The sequence below is a fragment of the Oryzias latipes genome, chromosome 14, assembly GCF_053564925.1.
Source record: "Oryzias latipes strain Hd-rR chromosome 14, Olatipes_Hd-rR_3.1".
Taxonomy (NCBI): domain Eukaryota; kingdom Metazoa; phylum Chordata; class Actinopteri; order Beloniformes; family Adrianichthyidae; genus Oryzias; species Oryzias latipes.
Window position 1 is genome coordinate 31,947,377 of NC_136250.1, and position 24,856 is coordinate 31,972,232.

At 44.0% G+C, this 24,856-nt stretch overlaps 1 protein-coding gene across 2 annotated transcripts; it reads right to left on the reverse strand.

The window, feature by feature from the left end:
• nipal4 (NIPA like domain containing 4) lies at window positions 1–24,856 on the reverse strand. Of its 2 annotated transcripts, XM_023962674.2 has the most exons (10): window positions 24,681–24,856; window positions 15,457–15,555; window positions 7,639–7,776; window positions 7,279–7,335; window positions 6,411–6,501; window positions 6,176–6,336; window positions 5,915–6,082; window positions 2,284–2,363; window positions 1,728–1,940; window positions 1–1,660 (listed from the first exon to the last, which is right to left on the reverse strand). In XM_023962674.2, exons 1-10 carry the CDS (start codon window positions 24,721–24,723, stop codon window positions 1,469–1,471), a joined length of 1,242 nt encoding a protein of 413 aa, XP_023818442.1. In that variant the 5' UTR covers window positions 24,724–24,856; the 3' UTR covers window positions 1–1,468. The 2 variants fall into 2 exon arrangements, with proteins under 2 accessions (XP_023818442.1, XP_078787053.1); XM_078930927.1 differs by lacking the exons at window positions 7,639–7,776; window positions 15,457–15,555.

Sequence of the window (24,856 nt, forward strand, 5' to 3'; positions counted from 1 at the left end):
TGGTTTTTCTAAAGTTTTATTCAACAGTTTTACAGAATTTAAAACCAAAAGTTTTCTTGAAATATTTCCTCACACTCACACTATTCAAGACCCCCCCCCCCAGCTTCTCCATAGTATTGTAACCTGAGAACAAAAGCATCAGCAAAGAAATCAGTCCATTGTTTTTTCTCCATTTCCTTCTATTTCCCCGTTTTGTTCTCTGGTGGTTTTACTCAGTGTTATCTTTTATTGTGTAAAATATGAGTTTTGTTCACTTATTGATAAATCCATCACCTCACTAGCTTGTGTCATGATGACATTCTTTATGAGGATCTTCTTCACCAAAGAGAGGGGGGGCTTTCAATCTGGACCACCAGAGTATTTGGACTTGTTCAGAGCCAGTTTAAGGAGTTAGAATTTAGAAACCTGCTTGTTTGAAAATCCTCTACCGGGACGTCCGTGGCATTTCATTCAGCAGATGAATGTTAATGGTCAACCTGGTTACAGTGGGTAAGAAACACAGTAACACTGTCAGCAGTTAATCAGAGAACCTAAGAAACCTGAATGTAATCTGATTACTACCAGACCTATTAAGAGAAATGTCTCGACTTTGATTTCAAGGAAAAAAACTTTGATGGAGAATTAACCTTTAATCTAGATCTAGAATTGACAGAATCCAATAAAAACTCCATATTGTTTTCGCCTTGGGAAGACCAAGTGCCTGCTGAAGAAACGTCTCTCGAATGGAACGGCATGGGATTTCCCCGGAGCGCTTGGAGGACGTGGAAGGGGAAAGTCTGGGGATCTTTGCTTAACCCTTGTTCTATCTTAGATGACCCCCCCCCCCTTCCATTGAGGTGTTCTCCCTACCATGACAAAGGTGGATAAAGGTGGAAAGATTTCATGTAATCCATGGACACCAGTGAAGATCACAAATCATTGAAGAAAAAAGGTTCAGAGCACTGTCTAGTGGGTCTAGATGACCCAACTCCCAATGGTAAAGTACCTAGGATAGAACAAGGGTTAAACTATGCCAACTCTAGATAAGCGGAAGAAAATAGATGGATGGAAGATGTGAGGAAGAGCGTTTTGGAAGAGGATGAGCTAAAGCTTCAGGTTAAAGTGGGGGGGGGGAAAGTAAAATAAAAATCCAAAACTATAAATAAAATTTTTGATATTGCAGCATCCCAACCTTTTTCATTATAACACATAACAAAAGTGCAATAATGAAAAGTTTGGGACACTGCAATATTTAAATTTTATTTTATACTTTTGAATTTTTATTTTACATTTTTTATTTTCACTCTGCTCCTCTCTTTCTTAAATTTTTGTTTTCATCCTATTCATGAACCGTGTTAGTTTTGTTATTTTGTTGTCCTTCTGTAATTACCCTGAGCTGCAGAAGAAACATTCCAATGTACTTGTCTTACATGTGCATTATTTAACCCTTAAACCAAAGTCCAGGAGGAAGTGCATCTTGATGTTCTTTTCAGCTGATGATGAAGACTCTGGGCCCCTCCTCTCTCATGGGAGGAAGACTCTCTATCACTACATTGTCAATCAGTCCATATTTATCTTCCTTCTTCTTCACTCCATCTCTTCTACCTGCTGAGTCTTCATCTGTGAGCCCCTCCCTTTCCACAGTTTGAGAGAGCTGATTGGTCAGTTCTCTCACTGTGACCTGCAGAAAATGACATTTTTAGAAAGTTATAACAAACATCACTGAAATATTTACAGTGGCCACCCACCTGCATTTCTCTGAAAAGGTGCAGCATGGCCACACCCACCACAATGACCAGAAAGGAGCCCAGGGTTGTGACAATGTCCACAATCGACATCCTGCTCCACTCCTGGAAGAGGATGATGGAGGTGGACAGGACCACAGAGGTGAAGAGGACGTAGTAAATGGGATACACCAGCAGGGTGTTGAAGGTGTCCAGAGACTTGTTCAGGTAGTTCACCTGCCGGGATAAAGCCACGCCCACAGAAGCTGAGCCCAATGGTCTGAATGGCACTTCATTTAAAGGCCTTTTCCTCTTCCATTTTCCTCATTTTAGGGTTTGTTTCGTTGTTGTTTTTTTCCTTTTCTTTGTTCTACATTTAAGTTTTTCCTTTAACATTTTTATTCTATTCATTTTCATTTAACAGAAACTTTATAAATCGGGGCTGTACAACAGGCTGGTTCCCCGCCTTTACCCAACAGTAGTTAGGATAGGCTCCAGCAAATCTCTGTGACCCAGACAGGGTCTCTATGGGTCTGAAAGATGGATGGATGGATGGATGGATGGGTGTTTGGAGGCTCACCTGAGTTACTATGGAGGTGATGAGGGTGAAGAGCAGGATCCAGGTGAGAGGGTTGGAAAGCACGGAGAGGTCCTTCAAGACTGAAAATGAAGAACGCTCAGAGAAATCATTCAGTTTCTTTTATAAAATAATGATCTCCAGATATTCTTCAGTTCTTCGTAAAAACATCTACATATGATCATCATCCTTAGAAACAACGATAACAGGTTTTAACCCTGCTTCCTCCTATGCTGACGTTTGTTGAAGCGTCGCTTTCTACCTCATGAGGCAGCATCAACCAGCGGCTAATGCTCCTCATCTGGTTTAACATGAGTTAGTTTTGGTTTGATCATCACCCTCATTTTGATTTCTCAGTTTCCTCTTTAACGTCTGAACCTTTTTTTCTGAGTTTATCTCCTGATATCTGCTGACAGGGCCAACTCGTGTCTTGCCCAAAGACACTGTAACACATAGGCAGGCATGGTGGGAACTGAACCTGCACTTCTTAGATCAGAGGTCAACCGCTCTACCACGTAGTTCCTTAAGTCTGGTAAGATTGTGAACTCCTGCAGCCGCAGACAGATAAAACAGTTAAATAATTGATTTACCTATCCACCCATTCCATCCATTCATCCACCCATTCATCCATCCATCCATCCATCCATCCATTCATCCACCCATTCATCCATCCATCCATTCATTCATCCATCCACCCATTCATCCACCCACCCATCCATCCACCCATTCATCCACCCATTCATCCACCCATTCATTCATCCATTCATCCACCCATTCACCCATCAATTCATCCACCATCCACCCATCCATTCATCCACCCATTCATCCATCCATCCATCCATTCATCCACCCATTCATCCATCCATCCATTCATTCATCCATCCACCCATTCATCCACCCACCCATCCATCCACCCATTCATCCACCCATTCATTCATCCATTCATCCACCCATTCACCCATCAATTCATCCACCATCCATCCATCCATTCATCCACCCATTCATCCATCCATTCATCCACCCACCCATACATCCACCCATTCATCCATCCATCCACCCATCCATCCACCCATCAATTCATCCACCATCCACCCATTCATCCACCCATTCATCCACCCATTCATCCATTCATTCATCCACCCATTCATCCATCAATTCATCCACCCATTCATCCACCCATTCATCCATCCATCCACCCATCCATCCATTCATCCATCCATCCATTCATCCATCCATCCATTCATCCACCCATCCATTCATCCACCCATTCATCCATCCATCCATCCACCCATCAATTCATCCACCATCCACCCATTCATCCATCCATCCACCCATTCATCCACCCATTCATCCATTCATTCATCCACCCATTCATCCATTAATTCATTCATCCACGCATTCATCCATCAATTCATCCATCCATTCATCCAAAACTGAGGTCATTATACTTGGTCCTAAAAACCTCAGAGATGCTCTGTCTGCTCAGATAGTCTCCCTGGATGGTATAAGTATAGCCTCCAATTCCACAGTTAGAAACCTTGGGGTTTTATTTGACCAGGATTTATCATTTAAGGCTCACATATCTCAGGCGTGTAGAACTGCCTTTTTTCACCTGCGGAATATTGCTAAGATCAGAAATCTACTTTCTAAGAGTGATGCTGAAAAACTCATCCATGCATTTGTTACGTCGAGGCTGGATTACTGTAACTCCTTGTTAGCAGCGTGTCCTAAGAGTTCCTTAAGAAGTCTCCAGCTTGTTCAGAACGCAGCTGCTAGATTGTTAGCAGGAACTAGCAGAAGAGATCACATCACTCCTGTGTTAGTTTTACTTCACTGGATCCCAGTTGATTCCAGAATCAAGTTCAAGATCCTCCTGTTAACCTATAAGGCCTTACATGGAATGGCCCCGTCCTATATTAAGGACCTCATAGTCCCTTACCATCCAATCAGAACACTTCACTCACTAAATGCAGGACTGCTTGTGGTTCCTAGAATTAGTCAAAGTACGGTTGGAGGTAGAGCGTTTAGCCACCAAGCCCCTGTCTTATGGAATAAACTCCCAGCTCATGGAAGAGAGGCCGACTCAGTTTTCTAGATTCAAAGTTAGACTGAAAACATTCCTCTTTGGACAGGATTATTGTCAGACTAGATAGTATTCAGAGATTATTTAACTTAATGTTAATTTGTTTAAATTAAACTTAATAATAACTATTTGTTTTAAAGGCTGCTAGAAGTTGAAGCTGGGGTAACTATGGTGCTCTGGGGTTCTGTCCTCTTTCCTTTTTTACTTCTACCCTTCCTCTTCTCTATTCTTGATCATTATTTATCATTTAGTTCTCCATGTCTCTGTTTGCTGCAGTGATTCATGTATTGTCCCTCTTTTCCTCTTTCCCCTCCTGGGGAGTGGGAGTGCTTCCAGACTCCAGTTGGCTCATCCGTGCTCCAGTTCCTGACCGTTTACCTCGTCTCTGCTCCTGCTCCTACACCTGGCTGTGGTTCCTGTCTCCGGCTCGACTCGCGCCTTTGACTGTCCCCCCAAGCACGGCTGGATGAAGCTCGTCTGCTGGACTTTTATATATGTAGTTGTAGATTTAGATAAGTTAATTCTTCTCTAAGAGTTCTGGTAAATCGCCTGTCCGTCCTGGGGGAGGATCCCTCCTTCATGTGGGAACCCCTGAGGTTTCTTCGTTTTTTCCGGAATCCGGTTTTTTTGGGAGTTTTTCCTTACCGTGAAGGGGGGTCTAAGGGCAGGGATGCCAGTATAGCTTAGTCAGTTTGTTAGTTCATTTTAGTATTTTCCTATTGAACTCTTTGTATTCGTGATCCTTTTGATTTCATGTTTTTACTTTGAAGCCCATCGAGACGACTGTTGTGATTTTGGGCTATACAAATAAAATTGAATTGAATTGAAATCGAATCCACCCATTCATCCATCCATCCACACATCCATTCATCCACGCATTCATCCATCAATTCATTCATCCATCCATCAATTATTATTCAATTACTGGTATGAAGCCTATTGAGACTATGGTTGTAATATTGGGCTTTAGAAATAAAACTGAATTGAATTGAATTCATGTCTGAACTTCACCTCCAATTTATCCATCAGTCTTTTCCTAACTTCCAGACAAAAGACTAAATGTCATCCTGGACCAACTGAAGGTCATTGCAGAGACAGAACCTCCCTCTCTACAGCTGTACTAAGAAATTCCGTCCTTAGAATTTATGAAGTGAAAGTTTAGCTCTTTTGTCCCTTCTAGATTCCCGTTATTTTTCACTATTGTTCCTATGTTTTATTTGTAAAGTCACATAATTCTGCGTTGATATCTATTTGTAACCCTTGTGCTATCCTAGGTACTTTAGCATTTGGAGGTGGGTCATCTAGACCCACTAGACAGTGCTATGAACCTTTTTTCTTCAATGATTTGTGATCTTCACTGGTGTCCATGGATTACATGAAATCTTTCCACCTTTATCCACCTTTGTCATGGTAGGGAGAACACGTCAATGGAAGGGGGGGTCATAGGATAGAACAAGGGCTAAATGCTGTTTAAAGAGTACTTCAGTCTTCTGTTGTTCCATCATGAGCATTAGAAGGTAGAAGGTAGATAAGCTCCCGTCTCTGCCTCACCAGTGTTGATGGCGATGGCGAGCCCTTTGACAGATGACACGGTGAAGGCCCCGAGCAGAGAGCAGATGCTGATGTAGACAAGGATGTTGGAGCGACCCGACCGCGGACAAAAATACAAGATGAGCACGGCGCAGAGCACCAAAACCAACCCGGCGTACACCAGAAAACCTGCAGGACAGACAAAACCCCAAAACACAAGCATTCCTCCAGTAGAGTTCATGGAATGATAAAATATTGAAAAATCGATTCAATCTGCTTCACCAGGTTTCAGCAGCTTATTGGTCATGTCCTGCAGTGATGTCACTTCCTGTTCCTGGGGGGCATGAAGAACCAACAGAACACTCCCCAGCACACACAGAAAACAGCCCAGCTTCCCGACGATGTTGAGCATCTCTCCCAACACGTAGGACGACAGAACTGCGCTGGAACAAACACAAAACATCCCTTCACCCGTTTGCCGTTTACATTCAAGTCTTTCCTTAGAGTCTCAGTCTACCTGATGAGGACACTCAGCGCCCCGAGCGGCGTGACCAGCGTGGCCGGAGCAAACATGTATGCAGCAAAGTTACACAACTCTCCTGCTCCCACTGCACACACAGACACCTCTGTTACTGCTGGGAAAAAGTTCATTCTGCTTTTCCTGAAACAAACATGGACGTTTTCATGACAGTTAAGCCCATTAAACAGGAGCTAAAAGCATCAGAAGTTCAAAAACAGGGAGCTCCAGTTTTAGGTCAAAATTCATCCAGTCTTAAAAATTTTCTCCCAAACCTTTTTATGCACTAGATTTATGTAAATGTGGGTTTGGCATCAAAAACAACATTAATCCTTCTTATAACCTAAAACACTTTTCCTTTTGTAAAAACGTTCTATGCTCAGTTTGATCCTTAAAAGAAATGTGCACAGGAGACCCTAGAATAGAATAGAATAAAATAGAAGAGAATAGAAGAGAAGAGGCTTTGTTGTCATTGTGACATGTTAAATATACAATGAAATTTGTGAGACTTTATAGACAAGGAGCAAAGATTCAGCAGGAGGAGAGACCCCAAAGAAGGAGACATTGTGAAGGAGGACACATCAGGAAGGAGGAGTTAGATCAAAACGTTCAGCAGGGGAGGAGAGGGTCTGACAGGAAAGGAAATAGGGGACGGCTTCGGTCTGATTAAAGAAATAAAACAATAAATCAATCTTTAAATTAATTAGAGTCTCAAAATCATTAGCTGTATGGTTGAGCTGCTAAGAATACAAAGAGTTGATTACATGTTCATATAAACAGGTTGAGATTTAAAGTCTATTTTAATATTTACTTTCCTCATCAATAAATAAATGTGTCTATTCAGCAGATCAATAACAAATCTTCTTACTGGTTAGAAGGCCTCCCCACCACAGCCAGTCTTTCAGGTATCCATGACCTCCTTCTCCTGCAAACACACACTCTTTTCAACCATTTCTCTTTTTTCTGGTTGAAAATTAAAATTTAAACAATTTATGTTGAAAAATCAAAGCAGTTTCCATCTTTAAATGGCGCTGCATAACCAATAAAACACAGGAAGAGGAACAAAAGAACACAAGTTTAGGGAAAGAAGGGAAGGAAGACAGGAAGAACACAGACCAGACACCGTGGAGGAATGGAATAGAGCAGATGAATGGACTGTTAAAGTCTAGATCTTGAAGAAAGGAAGTCTTTAAACACTCCGCCATGAGCGTCTATGAGGAAGACCAACCTGCTCTGGTCTGTCCATTTCTGGCCAATCGAAGGAGAGCTTTCTTCTTCAGAATGACGCTCCCACCAATCAGGAAGGCGGACAGCAGAGCCAGGACCAACCCCAGCCACATGTTGTACACTGTATAGGTCTGCTGGCCTGCAGGCAACATTCACAACGTGGTCATCAGTCGTGGACGTGAGGCTCCACGTACGCCGACGTTCGCTTCTCTGGCGCTTTTAGGAACCGCCATCAGCGTCCATCACAGAGAGAAACTTCAGTGTTCCAGAAATTCAATCTAATAACGGATCTGTTACCGTTCCTCAGCAGCTGCTGGGAGGGTAACAGGTCGGATTTGGGAGCCGTACAGCCCCAGATCTCCTGAACTAGTCTATCAAAGAGCCGTTGTTTGGTCTATGACCTTCTGAACAAGCAGACGCTGGCATTCGGCAAAAACCCCAGAAACTAAACCCTGCCAACTCAAAATGAGATTCTGACCGCCGTTTCTTCAGGGATGCAGAGCTGGAGTCAAGTTTCACGAGTACGTAAGAAGAACGATGACAACGGTCTCTCAGCTACACAACAAATACACAATATCCCATGATGCCTTCTGACCAACTAAACCAGCTTCTACAGTCAGGACCATGAACATTTGAACAGAGACACATTCTTTCTACTTTAGTTTCTGTACATTACCACAGTGAATTTGAAATAAAACAACTCAGATGCCATTGAAGTGCAGACTTTCAGCTTTTATTCCATGGGTTGAACAAAAAGATTGCAGAAAAATGTGAAAAACTAAAGCATTTTTTAAACACAATCCCTTCATTTCATGGGCTCATAAGTAATTGGACAAATGAAATAACTGAAAACAAAATGGTCATTCCTAATATTTGGTAGAAAAGCCTTTGTTGGCAATGACAGCCTGAAGTCTTGAACTCATGGACATCACCAGATGCTGGTTTTCTCCTTCTGAATGCTCTGCCAGGCCTTTACTGCAGCGGCAAACAGTTGCTGTTTGTTTGTGGGCCTTTCTGTCTGAAGTTTAGTCTCCAACAAGTGAAATGCTGCTCAATGGGGTTCAGATCAGGTGACTGACTTGGCCATTCCAGAATATTCCACTTCTTTGCTTTAATAAACTCCTGAGCTGCTTTGGCTGGATGTTTTGGGTCGTTGTCCATCTGGATTATGAAACGCCGCCCGATCAGTTTGGCTGCATTCATCTGGATCTGCGCAGACAGGGCTGCATTCATCTGGATCTGCGCAGACAGGTCTGCATTCACCTGGATCTGCGCAGACAGGTCTGCATTCACCTGGATCTGCGCAGACAGGGCTGCATTCACCTGGATCTGCGCAGACGGTCTGTCTCTGAACACCTCAGAATTCATTGGGCTGCTTCTGTCCTGTGTCACGTCATCAATAAACACTAGTGTCCCAGTGCCACTAGCAGCCATGCACGCCCAGACCATCACACTGCCTCCACCGTGTTTTACTGATGATGTAGTGTGCTTTGGATCAGGAACTTCTCCACGCCTTCTCCATACTTTTCTCTTGATCATCATTCTGGTAGAGGTTGATTTTGGTTTCATCTGTCCAAAGAATGTTTTTCCAGAACTTTTTTAGATGCTTTTTAGCAAAGTCCAATCTAGCCTTCCTATTGTTGAGGCTTCTGAGTGGCTTGCATCTTGCAGTGTTCCCTCTGGATCTACTTTCATGCAGTCTTCTTTTGATGGTAGACTTGGATATTGATCCGCCTACCTCCTGGAGAGTGTTGTTCACTTGGTTGGCTGTTGTGAACGGGTTCCTCTTCACCATGAAATGATTCTGCCATCATCCACCACTGTTGTTTTCCGTGGACGTCCAGGTCTTTTTGCTGAGTTCACCAGTGCTTTCTTTCTTTCTCAGGATGAACCACACTGTTGATGTTTCCACTCCTAATACTGTAGCAGTTTCTGGTTTCATGTTTTTTTCTGTTTTCTTAGCTTAATGATGGCTCCTTTCACCTGCATGGAGAGCTCCTTTGACCGCATGTTGTCTGTTCACAGCATAATCTTCCAAATGCAGCACGAGTCCTCTAATCAACTCCAGGCCTTTTATCTGCTTCACTCATAATGACATAACAAGGGAATTGCCCACACATGCCCATGCAATGACGATTTATCGTATTTCGGGCAGATACTCGCTGCAGTGTTTTACAGGTAAATACTCTAGGGCGGTTCAGTTAATTAACTCACCTGCTCAGCGTCCTATTTAAGCCAGGTGCGCAGTTGTTCATTCTTTCTTACCTTCAGCGCTCATTCTTCGCCAATTAAGCTTCGGACATATGGCGTTGAGGTTGTTCTTGATACTTAGATGGAAATCTTCGAATAAATGGATGTTCTGAGCTCGTATTATGGTATGCCAAATGGGGAAACATTATGGCAGTTAAGCTCGTTCGTAGTCCTGTCGTTGGATTAAGCTCGTTAAATAGTATACCAAATGAAATAACATTTATAGCTGTTAAGCTCGTTCTTAGTATTTGATGGAAGCTACGAATAATGGATGTACTTAAGCATGTTTAGCATGCTTTTGGAAGCTTGGATTGGATGTTAGGTAGTGTCTTCATACGGGTTGTTCTTGGCGGTTCAAATTATAGTTCTGCACAGCGTTTTGCGGATGTGGATTTATGTTCTTAAAAAATTAGGTATGAGTGATTCTTATGTTGGCTCCCTGCTTTGTTTTGTTTCGTTTCCTTTGTTTGGCTCTCTCTCTCTCTCTCTCTTGCAGATAGTATGTTCCCCTAGTGGTTCACGAACGGGAGCGGCCCAACGGTCAAAGGTGCCGGGTCACACATAGCAGATCCACCAGATAGTGTGTCCCCTTCGAAGCGCTGTACTCGAATGGGGGCGGCCCTACGGTCAAAGGTGCCGGGTCACACATAGCAGATCCATTAGATAGTGTGTCCCATTCGTGGCACTGAACTCGAATGAAAGAAATAAAAAGAAGGGGGCGGCCCAACGGTCAAAGGTGCCGGGTCACACATAGCAGATCCATTAGATAGTATGTCCCCTTCGTAGCGCTGAACTCGGATAAAAGAAATGGAAAGAAGGGGGCGGCCCAAACGGTCAATGGTGCCGGGTCACACATAGCAGTCATACTGGGAAATGAAATGAAAATGGAATGCTGCCGAAAACACACCCCATTTTATTACACACTGATTTTACATTCACATTTTCTCTTCTTCTGGATGATTTTAGTGTTGGGGGTGTATCATACGGGTTGTTTGGCGGTTTAAATTATAGTTCTGCACAGCGTTTTGCGGAAGTGAGCTTACGTTCTAAGATCAGGTATAAGTAATTTTATGTTGGCTCTCCTTTTATTTCTTTCCCTCTCTCTTTCAGATAGTATGTTCCTCTAGTGGTCTCCACAAACGGGAGCGACCCTACCGTCAATGGTGCCGGGTCACACATAGCAGATCCACAAGATAGCATGTCCCCTTCGTGGCGCTGTACTCGAACGGGGCGGCCCAACGGTCAATGGTGCCTGGTCACACATAGCAGATCCACTAGATAGCATGTCCCCTTCGTGGCGCTGTACTCGAACGGGGGCGGCCCAACGGTCAATGGTGCCGGGTCACACATAGCAAATCCACTAGATAGCATGTTCCCTTCGTGGCGCTGTACTCGAACGGGGGCGGCCCAACGGTCAATGGTGCCGGGTCACACATAGTAGATCCACTAGTTAGCATGTTCCCTTCGTGGCGCTGTACTCGAACGGGGGCGGCCCAAACGGTCAATGGTGCCGGGTCACACATAGCAGATCCACTAGATAGCATGTCCCCTTCGTGGCGCTGTACTCGAACGGGGGCGGCCCAAACGGTCAATGGTGCCGGGTCACACATAGTAGATCCACTAGTTAGCATGTTCCCTTCGTGGCGCTGTACTCGAACGGGGGCGGCCCAAACGGTCAATGGGGCCGTGTCACACATAGCAGTCATACTGGGAAATGAAATGAAAATGGAATGCTTCCGAAAACACACCCCATTTTATTACACACTGATTATACATTCACATTTTCTCTTCTTCTGGATGATTTTAGTGTTGGGGGTTTTGTTACCCGAAAAGTTTTATGGAAATTTTATGGAATTTTATGGAAGTTTTATGGAATTGAACGGAGCCTTATGCCAAACGAAAATATGTGAATGCCAACTTAAAGAATGTGGAAAAATGTCAAATAAATATTTCTTACTGCAAGAGTTGTCTGACTGAAATGACGATTTATCGTATTTCGGGCAGATACTCGCTGCAGTGTTTTACAGGTAAATACTCTAGGGCGGTTCAGTTAATTAACTCACCTGCTCAGCGTCCTATTTAAGCCAGGTGCGCAGTTGTTCATTCTTTCTTACCTTCAGCGCTCATTCTTCGCCCCACCCTCCTCCCCGGCTTCCACCTGTGGGCTCCGTAAAGGGGGGTTTTGTTACCCGAAAAGTTTCATGGAAATTTTATGGAATTTTATGGAAGTTTTATGGAATTGAACGGAGCCTTATGCCAAACGAAAATATGTGAATGCCAACTTAAAGAATGTGGAAAAATGTCAAATAAATATTTCTTACTGCAAGAGTTGTCTGACTGAAATAGCATGGAAGTTTAAGTTGTCTTTAACTTGTCTTTTACTCTGTCGCTGCAGCCTGCGCGCAGAGAAATTAGTTCTCGCTTCCTAAACTCCTCCTCAGCCGATGTGTTTTCTGAAGCTTTTTACTCGGTTTTATCTCTGGGCACCGATGTTAATCTTTTAGTAGATCATTTTAACAGATACTGTGTGTCCATTCTAGACGACATCTGTCCTATTAAAACTAAACTAGCCCCTGTTATAAAGGCATCCCCTTAGCTAAATGACAGTATTCGTCACCTTAAGCGGTCGTGCAGGAAAGCCGAACGTCTTTGAAAAAAAACCCACCTAGCTGTACATTTGCTTCATCTGAAGGACCTTCTAGTCTCTTTTAACAGTGCTGTCAGGGATGCGAGGTCAGTTTACTTCGCTAATCTTATCTCTAAAAGTAGAGGTAATACCAAGGTGTTATTTGACACCATTAGTAGCATTGTCACGCCCATTCTACCTGCTGCCCCCATTTGTTCGAACAATGATTGTGATAGGTTTTTATCTTTTTTTATCGGAAAAGTCAGATCAGTCAAAGGTTCTCTGCGTCCTGCAGCTGGGGCTGCTTCGGTCCCTAGCCCAGCACGGTCTGTAATTTTAGATAAGTTTCTACCTATCTCTTTATCTGAGCTAGTCAGCTTGGTTAGTAAAATGAAGATATCCTCCTGCTCTCTTGATGTGTTGCCCACATCTCTCTTTAAGGAGGTTTTTCAGTCCATTGGCCCCTGCGTCCTGACAATAATAAACTCATCTCTGCTGTCTGGACAAGTCCCTGACTACTTCAAGAAAGCCGTCATTCGTCCTCTTCTTAAAAAAACCTGAGCTTGATCCGTCCTCTCTCAGCAGCTACAGACCCATCTCCAACCTTTCATTTTTTATTTATTTGTTCCTTTCATGAAAATTGATGTTCAAATGTTTACATGTTTCTCTTACATATTGAACATTTTCATGACCGGAAGGCAGCAGAATTGAAGAACACAATTCTTATACCTTCCATTTATTTCTAAAATTTTAGAAAAAGTTGTTGCCACACAGCTCACGGCTGCTTTGGAGAGTCACGAGATCCCCGATCAGTTTCAGTCAGGTTTTCGTAAAGCTCACTCTACGGAGACAGCCCTTCTTAGAGTCACCAACGACATCCTGATGGAAAGTGATACAGGACACTGCTCTGTGCCATTGCTGCTGGACCTAACAGCAGCCTTCGACACTATTGACCATCACGTCCTGCTAGATAGACTGAAGCACTGGGTCGGGATATCAGGATCCGCCTTAAATTGGTTCGCCTCATACCTGTCTGGAAGGTCATTTTATGTAAGTTTTTCCAAATTCAAATCCTCCTCAGCATTACTTAGCTGTGGTGTACCACAAGGGTCTGTCTTGGGACCATTATTGTTTAACTAATATCTGCTGCCTTTACAGCATATTTTAAGTTCTTGTAACCCTTGTGCTATCCTAGGCACTTTAACATTGGGAGTTGGGTCATCTAGACCCACTAGACAGAGCTCTGAACCTTTTTTCTTCAATGATTTGTGATCTTCACTGGTGTCCATGGATTACATGAAATCTTTCCACCTTTATCCACCTTTGTCATGGTAGGGAGAACACGTCAATGCAAGGGTGGGGTCATCTAAGACAGTACAAGGGTTAAGGATCTTTCTTATCATTTTTACGCCGATGATATTCAATTATATGTGTCTTTTAAACCACAGGAGGTTTTTAAAATACAGACTCTACTCAAGTGTCTGGACTCTGTCAGGAGCTGGATGAGTGACAACTTTCTTCAACTAAATGAATCTAAAACCGAAGTCCTCGTCTGCGCTCCGGACAAATGCCTGCCTCAGATAGTCGAGAGTCTCGGTCCACTCGCATCTTTTATTAAACCCTCTGTGAGGAACCTCTGTGTTATTTTAGATCCTGTTATATCTCTCGACTGTCACATTAACTCACTTGTTCGTTCCTGTTTTTATCATTTGAAGAATATTGCTAAACTGAGTCATATTCTGTCACGCTCAGAAATGGAGATGCTCATCCATGCTTTCATCTCAACACGCCTTGACTATTGCAACTCCATTTTCACATGTTTAAATGAAAAATCTCTGGAACGGCTTCAAGTTGTCCAGAACGCTGCTGCTAGGCTCTTAACAAAATCCTCTAAGTATTCACATGTCACCCCCTTGCTGAACCAGCTTCATTGGCTCCCCATCCGTTACCGAGTGGATTTTAAAGTCCTGGTGCTAACATACAGAGCTTTGAAGAGCCAAGCACCGGTTTACATAACAAACCTCCTACAGCCTCACACTCCCAACCGTTCCCTGAGATCTTGTGACCAGGGTCTGCTGGTTGTTCCAAGAACTCGGCTGAAAACAAAAGGTGACAGAGCCTTCGCAGCAGTCGCTCCATCTCTCTGGAATTCCCTCCCCCTTAGCCTCAGATCTGTGGACTCAGTACTTTCTTTTAAAAAGCAGCTTAAAACATTTTTTTTTTAAATGGCGTTCTCTTAACCTTGTCTTATTTCTATATGTGTTTTACATTGTGTGTTTCGTGCTTTTATGTTTACTGTAAAGCACTTTGTGATTCTATATCTTGAAAGGTGCTATACAAATAAAGCTTATTATTATTATTATAAGTCAATTGTCCAATTACTTAGGAGCCCATGAAATGAAGGGATTGTGTTTAAAAATGCTTTAGTTTTTCACATTTTTATACAATCTTTTTGTTCAACCCATGGAATAAAAGCTGAAAGTCTGCACTTCAATGGCATCTGATTTGTTTTATTTAAAATTCACTGTGAAAAATTCCTTTGTCATCCTAAGAAGAACACATCAATGGAAGGGGGGGGGGGGTCATCTAAGATAGCACAAGGGTTAACGATGCATGTTCATATTAGTTTTGCTGTGGGAACCTCAACACTCAAAGAGACACTAAGTTAGACAGAACCACTAACTACTGCTCCAGAAGCAAGAGTGAACCTCGCTGAAGTCCTTTCAGGAACTTCTTAGAGAAACAGGTCATCTCTGAATAAATTATACAAGTATCACCAGCTGAAGTGATCAGGTAAACATCTTTCTCTGAAATGTCGGCTTCCTCTCCTCAGAGCTCAGGTGACACCCGCCAACCAGCAGCCATTGTTCAGCCGCCATGAATAAATAAATAAATAATACCGTCTAAGTTTTCAGCAAACTGTGTTTGTGTGTGCGTGTTTACCCGTAGTCTGTAGGCTCCCATTCAGGTGTGTGTTCATCAGACTGGTAGTGACCACACACACTGCGCTCTCGGAGCCACATGTCCACGTTAGCAAAGATCCTGCAGAGACATTTAGAGGAAAATTCTTTACCAGCTGAGATTGTAGAGTTCCTCTTCCCAGGGTTCAATTCCCTGACCTCCTCGTCCCCCTAGGTTTCATCCTTCACACTGTTAGCAGGTCAGCTTGGTCACATACATTTAGAATGCGTACCCAAAGCTAGAGGTCTGTGTTTGTCAGGAGTCTGAACTTAACCAGCCACGTAGAATTAGGAAGCAGTTCCACAATCCTGGCTTAGTCGGGAGTTCTTAGTCTGCAGTAGCTGCTGCCTATATAAATCAGGACAATAAGAAGCTGGGGGTGGGGGGGTGGGGGGGGGGTATTGGAGAGGAAAAAACACTCTCAAAGCTCACAGGCCTTTTTCAAAGAGGAGGATCTCCTCCCGGGCGGGGCCAGCCGCCCCCGCACCCCGGGAAAAGGGGAGCCCACCAGGGGTGTTGTAAACTTGGCTCGGCCACAGTTGGAAATTTGGCGGGGCCCAGTGCTCAAGGGCAAGGACCAGAACCCACCCCCCAGGGACACGGACACCCCCGGCTCAGGTGTAATGTAAACCGCCCCCCCCCCGGGGCGGAGAGAGCTCCGCCGGGCCCAGGAAACCGGCACCCAGGGGACACAGCCGCCGTTGCCAAGGGCCCCGTACCCCCCACCAGGGAAGGGGTAGGGGACAGATGGTCCTAGGTCCCACTTTCCTTGCAAATGTGTGTGGGTGTATGTGTGTTCGAGAGGGTCTGTGTGTGCGTGTGTGTGTGTGTTTATGTTGGAATGTATATTTTGAGGGGGGAGGGGTGTGTGTACTAAGGGGGGTGCAGTTAAAATTGGCGGGTAGGGCACTGAGGGGACATCTCCTGATTACTCACAGTGATGTCCCCTCACCCTCCCCACCAAGGGGCCCTAAATGTCTAAGGTGCGGTTAAAATTGGCGGGTAGGGTGCTGGGAGGACATCTGCTGCTTGCTGGCAGTGATGTCCAAGCACCCCCCCTACCAAGGGCCCTACATGTCTAAGGTGCAAATAAAACCGAAAGGGGGGGGCCCACTCCATACAGCAACCATGGGAGGGGGGGACCACTACCAAGTAGCCCCCCCCAAGGCGTATTGCAGGCTAAGCCCGCCACCCCCTCACCCTAATATGAGGTTATATGAGGAAGAGGGTAAGTTGGGGACAGCTGGTAGACTGTCCCCCGGTGGTCAAAAAGCCGTCCCCCAGCCCCCCCCCCAGCATAGGGGCCCGGCCCCCCCAGACCAGGGGCCCCATCCCCGGAGGCGCCGACACCCCCGGCCCAGCACCACCCACCCCACACAGAGAGAGAGAAGCCAGAAAGCGCCGGATGACCCCCAGAGCGACCGGGGGCCCCAAGAGGGTTGTCCCGTCCCGTCCCTGAGCCAGGGAAGGGCTGATCCCAGCCCCAGGTGTAGATGGAGTCGGAGATTAATGACGACGTATGAAGATTATACGTCCATCAAAAAAGTAATACGGCTGCATCGTCAGCAAAAGAAAGAGTTTTTTGCTTGTAGTAGAAGAACAGACAAATAAACGCACGAGTACGAGTTTCTGATCTTATTTCCATTTTCATGTGACCCATATATATATATATAACTTATCCAATTTTGCCAACTTAAATGAATTACTTCTATTGGTAACAAGTAATTGAGTTAAATTTATTCAACCTAATTTCTTACGTCTATAAAACTCAATAGTTGTTAATATAACTCAAATTTACATATTTATTTAACTAAATCTCATATTACTCCAATTCAAATAATTTTTTTTTCCATCGTAATGAATTAAAATTCTTGAACTCTCATATGTCTAAGTTTGAGCCAGCAGATCTTCATTTTTATAACAATAAAAAGAACAGAACAGTAAATTGTTAGTGTGTTCATTTAATTAGGAATTTTCCGACATTGTTAATATACCATTAAACCATAGGGGTGCTATATAACCTCATCCACCGTTTCACTCATGGTGCAGAGACGTAAGCATAGTAGGACAAAATAACTGGGCAAAACACAGTAAAACAGCTAAACAACTAAACACATTTGGTCAAAAACCCACACTTAAACCCAAATCCGTCCAGACAGGCAAATGAAATGGTATCCCACAATCCCTTGCGGTGCCGATCTAACAGCAGCACCAAAGTTACACCTACTTAATTGAATTAATTTGAATGAAAGTAAAATAACAGTCTGATAACTACGTGTTATTTTTAAGCTGACTTAACTAAAAAAAAAAAGATTTATCTTAACTGAAGCAAATAATGAAGTTAGATCAAAGTAAAAAGTTTCTCTTTCCAACATCCATATGTGGTCTTATCACGCTCTCACGGTGGAAAAAGTATTATCTGAGCTTCTTCATCCACTAAATCATCTTCAAATGGACACGGCATGCTGCTTCACCTCTCTGAAAACAAACTAACCTTCAACTAAACCTGCTCCGGACCAGGTTATGTTCAGAGCATGAGTTGCTATGGCAACTTGACCTACCCTGAAACATACCTCCATTTCTGGAATAGAAAGCTGAGGTTATCAACTTCCTTAGCCTCAAACTTACCATGTGAGCTAGCATAACCTGCTTTCTGGAATACCCCCCAGAAGGATGTTCTGTCCAGATGTTTGTGTATTTTTTGGTGTGAGGGTCATTGAAAGAGGAATGTTGAGAGACAAAGAATTACCAGTTAAATACTGTTGGATGAATGGTGAAATATTCAGTTTTTATCATCGTAAATCTCACTTCAGAGGAGTCGGTGCCTCACCAGCATCAACCTCACTGCACGTCACTGAGTTGTGTGTCAGAGAGAGGCAGAGAAAATAGTGAGATAGAGAGAGAAAGGGTGTGTGTGTGGGGGGGGGTATCTGACCTCCAGGGTAGTTGGTGTGTTAACTTTGGCTAAGCTGATGTGTATTGAGGGTGGACACTTTCCTTGAAATAAACACAAGTACAATACTTGCTGTTGTGTTGTAGGGAGAGGAGTGTGTTATGGAAAATAATACAGCTTTAATAGCGTGTTTGTGTGTGTGTCTTGGCAGGTTAGTGTGTGGTGTGGCTCTTTGACTCTCACAGTGAAAAAATTCGGCTATTGGTGAAAAAATTTATTCGCCACTCCTGATGTAGACAATAGGGATGTATCGATTAATCAATGGATCAATTTCTATTCCTAGGATCCAACCATAGCGATCTTTCTGATGCAAGTTGTAAATCAAATCAACGTATACCGGGGGGGAAAAATCACTTCAAAAGGAAATAAATAGATCATCAATTTTGGAAAATACCGTCTGGATCGAAGTACAGTCGGTATATTTCACTATAAGGTAAAAACGACCAATCACAGATGACAACACATGTGATGCAGCAAAAACGGATCAGTCCATCATTCCAGTCTTTAGGAAACTAACATGTGAATGGATTTGACATTCATTCTAGTTTACTTGTTGGTTTGGACACAGATTTCATTTCTGGAAGAAATCCAAGAATCTGGAAAACTGTTCAGTAGCAGGAATTTCTGTCTGAGTCTCACTGCTGGAAGTTTGGATGAAGAGGATCTGGATCCACTTTAGGTCAGAGGATCTGGATCCACTTTCGGTCAGAGGATCAGATCCAGTCGGATCATTTAAAAGGAACCGAAATAAACTAGGAATCGTATCGCCAACTACAAAGTACGATTTGAATCAACTTGTTGTTAATCATTACAGCCGTGGTAGACATCCATGACATTCATATTATGTAGAGCAAATACTAAAACTGATAAAAACTGATTTGAAATCATTATAGAAATGTGAAAAAAGACAATTTCAAAGGTAAAACAGAGAACAAAGTTGACTGATTAGATAAAATGTAAAAGGATTTTTTAATAAATAGATGCAGAGTTATTATGCATGGATGAGTTTCTGACTGCCTTGAACAACATCTGCTCTCTTTGACCATCTCACACATTTGTTTACCCAGTTTGTGCAATTCTGGTCTGACCAGTGTAGCAAGAGGAGCGGAGGCCAAGAGAACAAATGTTTGCAGTGTAAACAGACCCAATGGAGGAAAACAAACTTCAGAGCAGAGATCCGGTTTTCTTTTTAATTGGGGGGGGGCAGGTGTAAACGTGGAGACGGTCATGTTAGAGAAAGCGGAAGCAGAAAACAGAATTCATTTCTACTGTGAGTGGAGTTGGAGGTGGGGTCGTAACCCTTGTGCTATCCTACAATTTAACATTGGGAGTTGGGTCATCTAGAGCAGACAGACTACTTGGAGATCTGGTTCTTCAGCTCCACAAACATTCTCCTGGTCTCTATGCTTCAGGGTTTCAGGTGTAAAAATATTTAATTATTCCTGTGTGCTCCTCTGGTTCTTCTCTCTGTCATAGTTTGTTTATGAAAAATAAATATTAATTTGGAAATCCTTTAAATATGTAAAGAAAAGACCTTTCAAACTAGATGTATGTGATTTACGTTTTAGATCAATTATGTTGGGAACAATTGTATCTTTAGCAATGTTCTCATCATCACCATGATAGAAGTTTCTGATTGTCAATGTCAAAAATGATATAAATATCTTTCAGTTAACAATTCTACAAACATTTCAGCTGTTATTATCATAGCACAGTCTTCTTCCCTTCTTCTTTTCCTTTGGCCATTCCCTTCAGGGTCTCCACAGCCAATCAGCTTCCTCCGTCTGTCTCCTGCATGTCTCCAGCAGCTACCTTCATGTCTTCCTTCTCTGCATCCAGAATCCTCCTCTCAGTTCTTCCTCTAGACTCAGCATCCTTCAGTCTCAACCATCTCAGTCGGGCTTTATCTCCAGAACCTCTACCATGTTCTGTCCCTCTGATGTCCTCATTCCTGATCCATGCTGGTCCCTCCCAAAGAGAACCTCAGCATCTTCATCTCTGCTTCCTGTCTTCCTCAGTGTCTCTAGGAAACAACATGGCTGCTCTCTCCACACTTTTCTCCACCCATTCCAACCTGCCTGCACTCTTCTTCACTTCTTTTCCACTCTCTCCGTTCCTCTGCACTGCTGACCCTAGATCCTTCAGATCCTCCTCCTTATATTACTATGTTAAAGGGTAAATGGCGTATACTTGTAAAACGCTTTTCTACCTTCCTCGAAGGCACAAAGTGCTCTACAGTCACAGTCCCATTCACACATGCATGCTCTGATGCCGGCCGGCCCTGCTGCCAAACACTGGTCCCAACCTGTAACCACCAGAGGCAAACTGGGGTTCAATCTCTGCCCAAGGACACTTCAAAACAAGGGCCGGCAAGGCGGGAGTCATACCTGCAGTCTTCCAATCAGAAGTAGGCACTACCCTACAGCTGCACCATGCCTTACAGTAGGACAGGCTCCAGCAACCCTACAATATTGAAAGGGACAGTTTTTGTGTTTCCTATTTTAACTTCTTTGTCTCTGACTGTTTTGGTTATCTTAAACTTTTCTGTTGCCTTCAGGTTTTCATACTGTTAAGCTCTTTTAGGCACATTTTCTCAAGGTTAGGAAGGCTCTGAAAAGAATGAAGAGCGGAAAGGCCGTTGGTCCTGATGACGTACCTGTGGAGGTATGGAAGTGCTTAGGAGAGACAGCAGTGGAATTTTTTAACAAGTTTTTTCAATAGGATTTTAGAGAGTGAGAAGATGCCTGAGGAATGGAGGAGAAGCGTTCTGGTCCCGATCTTTAAGAACAAGGGTGACACGCAGAACTGCAGCAACTATAGAGGAATAAAGTTGATGAGCCACACAATGAAGCTGTGGGAAAGAGTAGTGGAAGCCAGGCTTAGGAAGAAGGTGGAGATTTGTGAGCAGCAGTATGGTTTCATGCCCCGTAAGAGCACCACTGATGCCATTTTTGCTTTGAGAATGTTGATGGAAAAGTACAGAGATGGTCAGAAGGAGCTGCATTGTGTGTTGGTAGATTTAGAGAAGGCGTATGACAGGGTGCCGAGGGAGGAGCTGTGGTACTGTATGAGGTCGTCTGGAGTGGCAGAGAAGTATGTCAGAGTAGTTCAGGACATGTATGAGAGAAGTATGACGGTGGTGAGATGTGCTGTAGGTCAGACAGAGGAGTTCAAGGTGGAGGTGGGACTACACCAAGGATCAGCTTTGAGTCCTTTTTTGTTTGCTATGCTGATGGACAGGCTGACAGACGATGTAAGACAGGAATCTCCCTGGACAATGATGTTTGCGGATGACATTGTAATTTGCAGTGAGAGTAGAGAGCAGGTGGAGGAACAGCTAGAGAGGTGGAGGTTTGCTCTGGAAAGAAGAGGCATGAAGGTCAGTCGTAGTAAGACAGAATACATGTGTCTGAACGAGAGGGATCAAGGTAGAAGCGTTAGGTTACAGGGGGCTGAGGTGAAGAAGGTGCAGGAGTTTAAGTACTTGGGGTCAACAGTTCAGTGTGATGGGGATTGTGGAAAAGAGGTGAAGAGGCGAGTGCAGGCAGGTTGGAGCGGTTGGAGGAAAGTGTCAGGAGTGTTGTGTGACAGAAGAGTGCCAGCAAGACTCAAAGGAAAGGCGTACAAGACAGTGGTGAGACCAGCTCTGCTCTATGGGTTAGAGACGGTAGCAGTGAGACAGAGACAAGAGGCTGAGATGGAGGTAGCGGAGATGAAGATGTTGAGGTTCTCCTTAGGAGTGACCAGGTTAGACAGGATAAGGAACGAGTACATCAGAGGGACGGCTCATGTTGCCTGTGTTAGCGACAAAGTCAGAGAAGCCAGACTGAGATGGTTTGGACATGTTCAGAGGAGGGACAGTGGATATATTGGTAGAAGGATGTTGGAGATGGAGCTGCCTGGCAGGAGGGCAAGAGGACGGCCAAAGAGGAGATACATGGATGTCTTAACAGAGGACATGAAGTTGGCTAATGTTAGGGTAGAAGATGTCCATGATAGAGTGAGGTGGAAAAGGATGATTCGCTGTGGCCACTAGGGTTGGGCGATGTCCCCTAAATTGGCCGTTGACGATGTTTGCTGTCAACCATCGGGATGGACGATGATATCGTCGTGGGGGGCTATTTTTAATTTTTCTGTCTTATATAATTGCTATTCGTTATTTTACTTTATTACTTTATTTATTTTATTTCCCAACTAATGACTAATCCGCGATGATCCAGTATAAACTGAGGGAAGTGACTTTAACAAAAAAAGTAACAAACAAAATAGAAAAGAAGTCGTCCGCTCCCGCACTTAATTAGTCAAGTGGACCGGCGGAGCGCGGACTTACAGCTTTGTGTTTGAGGGGAAGGGGGGGGGGGTGCTTTGTTACATGAGCGCTATGTGTGGGAGATTTCAGACTGCGATCCGTCCCGCAGCTCTAGGGGTACAAGCAACCGAACTCAGAACCGGGTCTAAAAGTGTGTGTCTTGGAGCAGAGCTCGGATCGTCAGCACACACAGCGGCGGTGTGAGGCAGAAATGTCGCTCAGTCCTTAGAAACCGTTCAAAAAATCACATGGATTTGTGTTTCCAGTCGTGTCCCGACTAAATAAAGGCTGATGTTATTCCCAAATGTTTGCGTGCAGCCAGGATGCAGCGCCACCCAAAGCTAATGTTGTTAGCCCGTGTTAGCATACTGCTAATCCTGGCTTCGTTCAGAAAAAGCACTGACCACACGGATTAAAATTCAAATGATGAGCGAACAGGTGTTTCATAATAACCGTAACATTATTAAAAGCACGTTTAGAAGAGCGTCTCGTATATTACCGAGCTGACATGTCAATCTATAAAGCCGCTCGGCGCTGTTTAACATTTTTTTCTATTGAATTGTTACATTCAATAAAGTTTGGGGAAAAAAAGCCACTCGGCGGAAGTTATATCCTCTTCCGGTTTGTCAAACCCTACTGCGCATGTGCGAATGATTTATTCCGACTGAAAGTGTGACCTTAGTGCACGTTTGTTAATTCTGAAAACGTTTTTCTGGGCCCATGTACACGGTTGGATTCTAATCCGACCATTGATCCCATCAAGATATTTTGCACATGTAACCGCGGATTATGGTGTCGACGCGCAACGTGGCGGGGGCGTGGCATCACGATGGTGTCTCTCCATCGGGATGTCAGTCACCCATCACGATGGACGATGATATCGTCCATCGGCACAACCCTATTGGCCACCCCTGATGGGAAATGCCAAAAGAGAAAGAAGACAGTGGTTCTCGTTCCATCAGACGTCATGATAATAAATTGACCTGCATATGAGTTTCTTCCTCTTTTCCATTGGTAATCCAACTTCCTCTTTCAAAGAAAATGCAAACTTCATTTCATGTCAACTCTTTAGTGTTTCTCCAGAAGAAGAGTCAGAAACCCCTAATCTGAAAGTATAATGGATTGGATTTATCTGTGCTTTTCAAGACACCCAAAGCGCTTACATTGTGTCCATTATTCATTCACTCCTCATTCATTCTTGGTGATGGTAGTTACGGTTGTAGCCACAGCTGCCCTGGGGCAGACTGACAGAGGCGTGGCTGCCATTTCGCGCCTACAGCCCCTCTGACCATCACCGGGATCATACATACACATTCACACACCAGTGGAGCCACACTGGAGGCAAGGAGGGTGAAGTGTCTTGCCCAAGGACACGACATTTTGGCTGGTGGGAGCGGGGATCGAACCGCCAACCTTTCGATCATTGGACGACCCGCTCAACCACCTGTGCCACCTTCGCCCCAAATATGTATAGAAGCAGGGATGAGGTCACTTCCTTTAATTTAAAATAATGTTCAACTTCTATGCTGCTAATCTGCAGTTTAGAATATTGAACAACTTCTCCATCATGGAAACAGGAGGAACTTCTCACATTTCTGAAGAAGTGAAGATGACCTTCACAATGAAATACGACACTGTCATAGCCATTCCCACTGAGTCTGTGTAAGACAGACAGGTGTGGAATGGATAAGTGTGGAAAGTACAGGTGTGTAAGACAGACAGGTGTGGAAGGGACAGGTGTGGAAAGTACAGGTGTGTAAGACAGACAGGTGTGGAAGGGACCAGCGTGGAAAGGACAGATGTGGAAAGGACATGTGTGGAAAGTACAGGTGTGTAAGACAGACAAGTGTGGAAAGGACAAGTGTGGAAGGGACAGGTGTGGAAAGTACAGGTGGAACATATCCAGGTGTCAGGCAGACAGGTGTTTCATATGGAGCAGCTCACCGTTGCTGCAGGTCAGGTTGTTGTTCAGGTGAAAATCCTCCATGTTGCTTCAGATCCACAGAAACATGAAGTGAAAAACCTTCAGGTTGCAGAAAATCTGCTTCAGTTATTTAATCCTCGCGATGTTTCTGCATCAGTTGAAGCCACTCCGGCAGGTGAACACCTGAGCCCGCTAT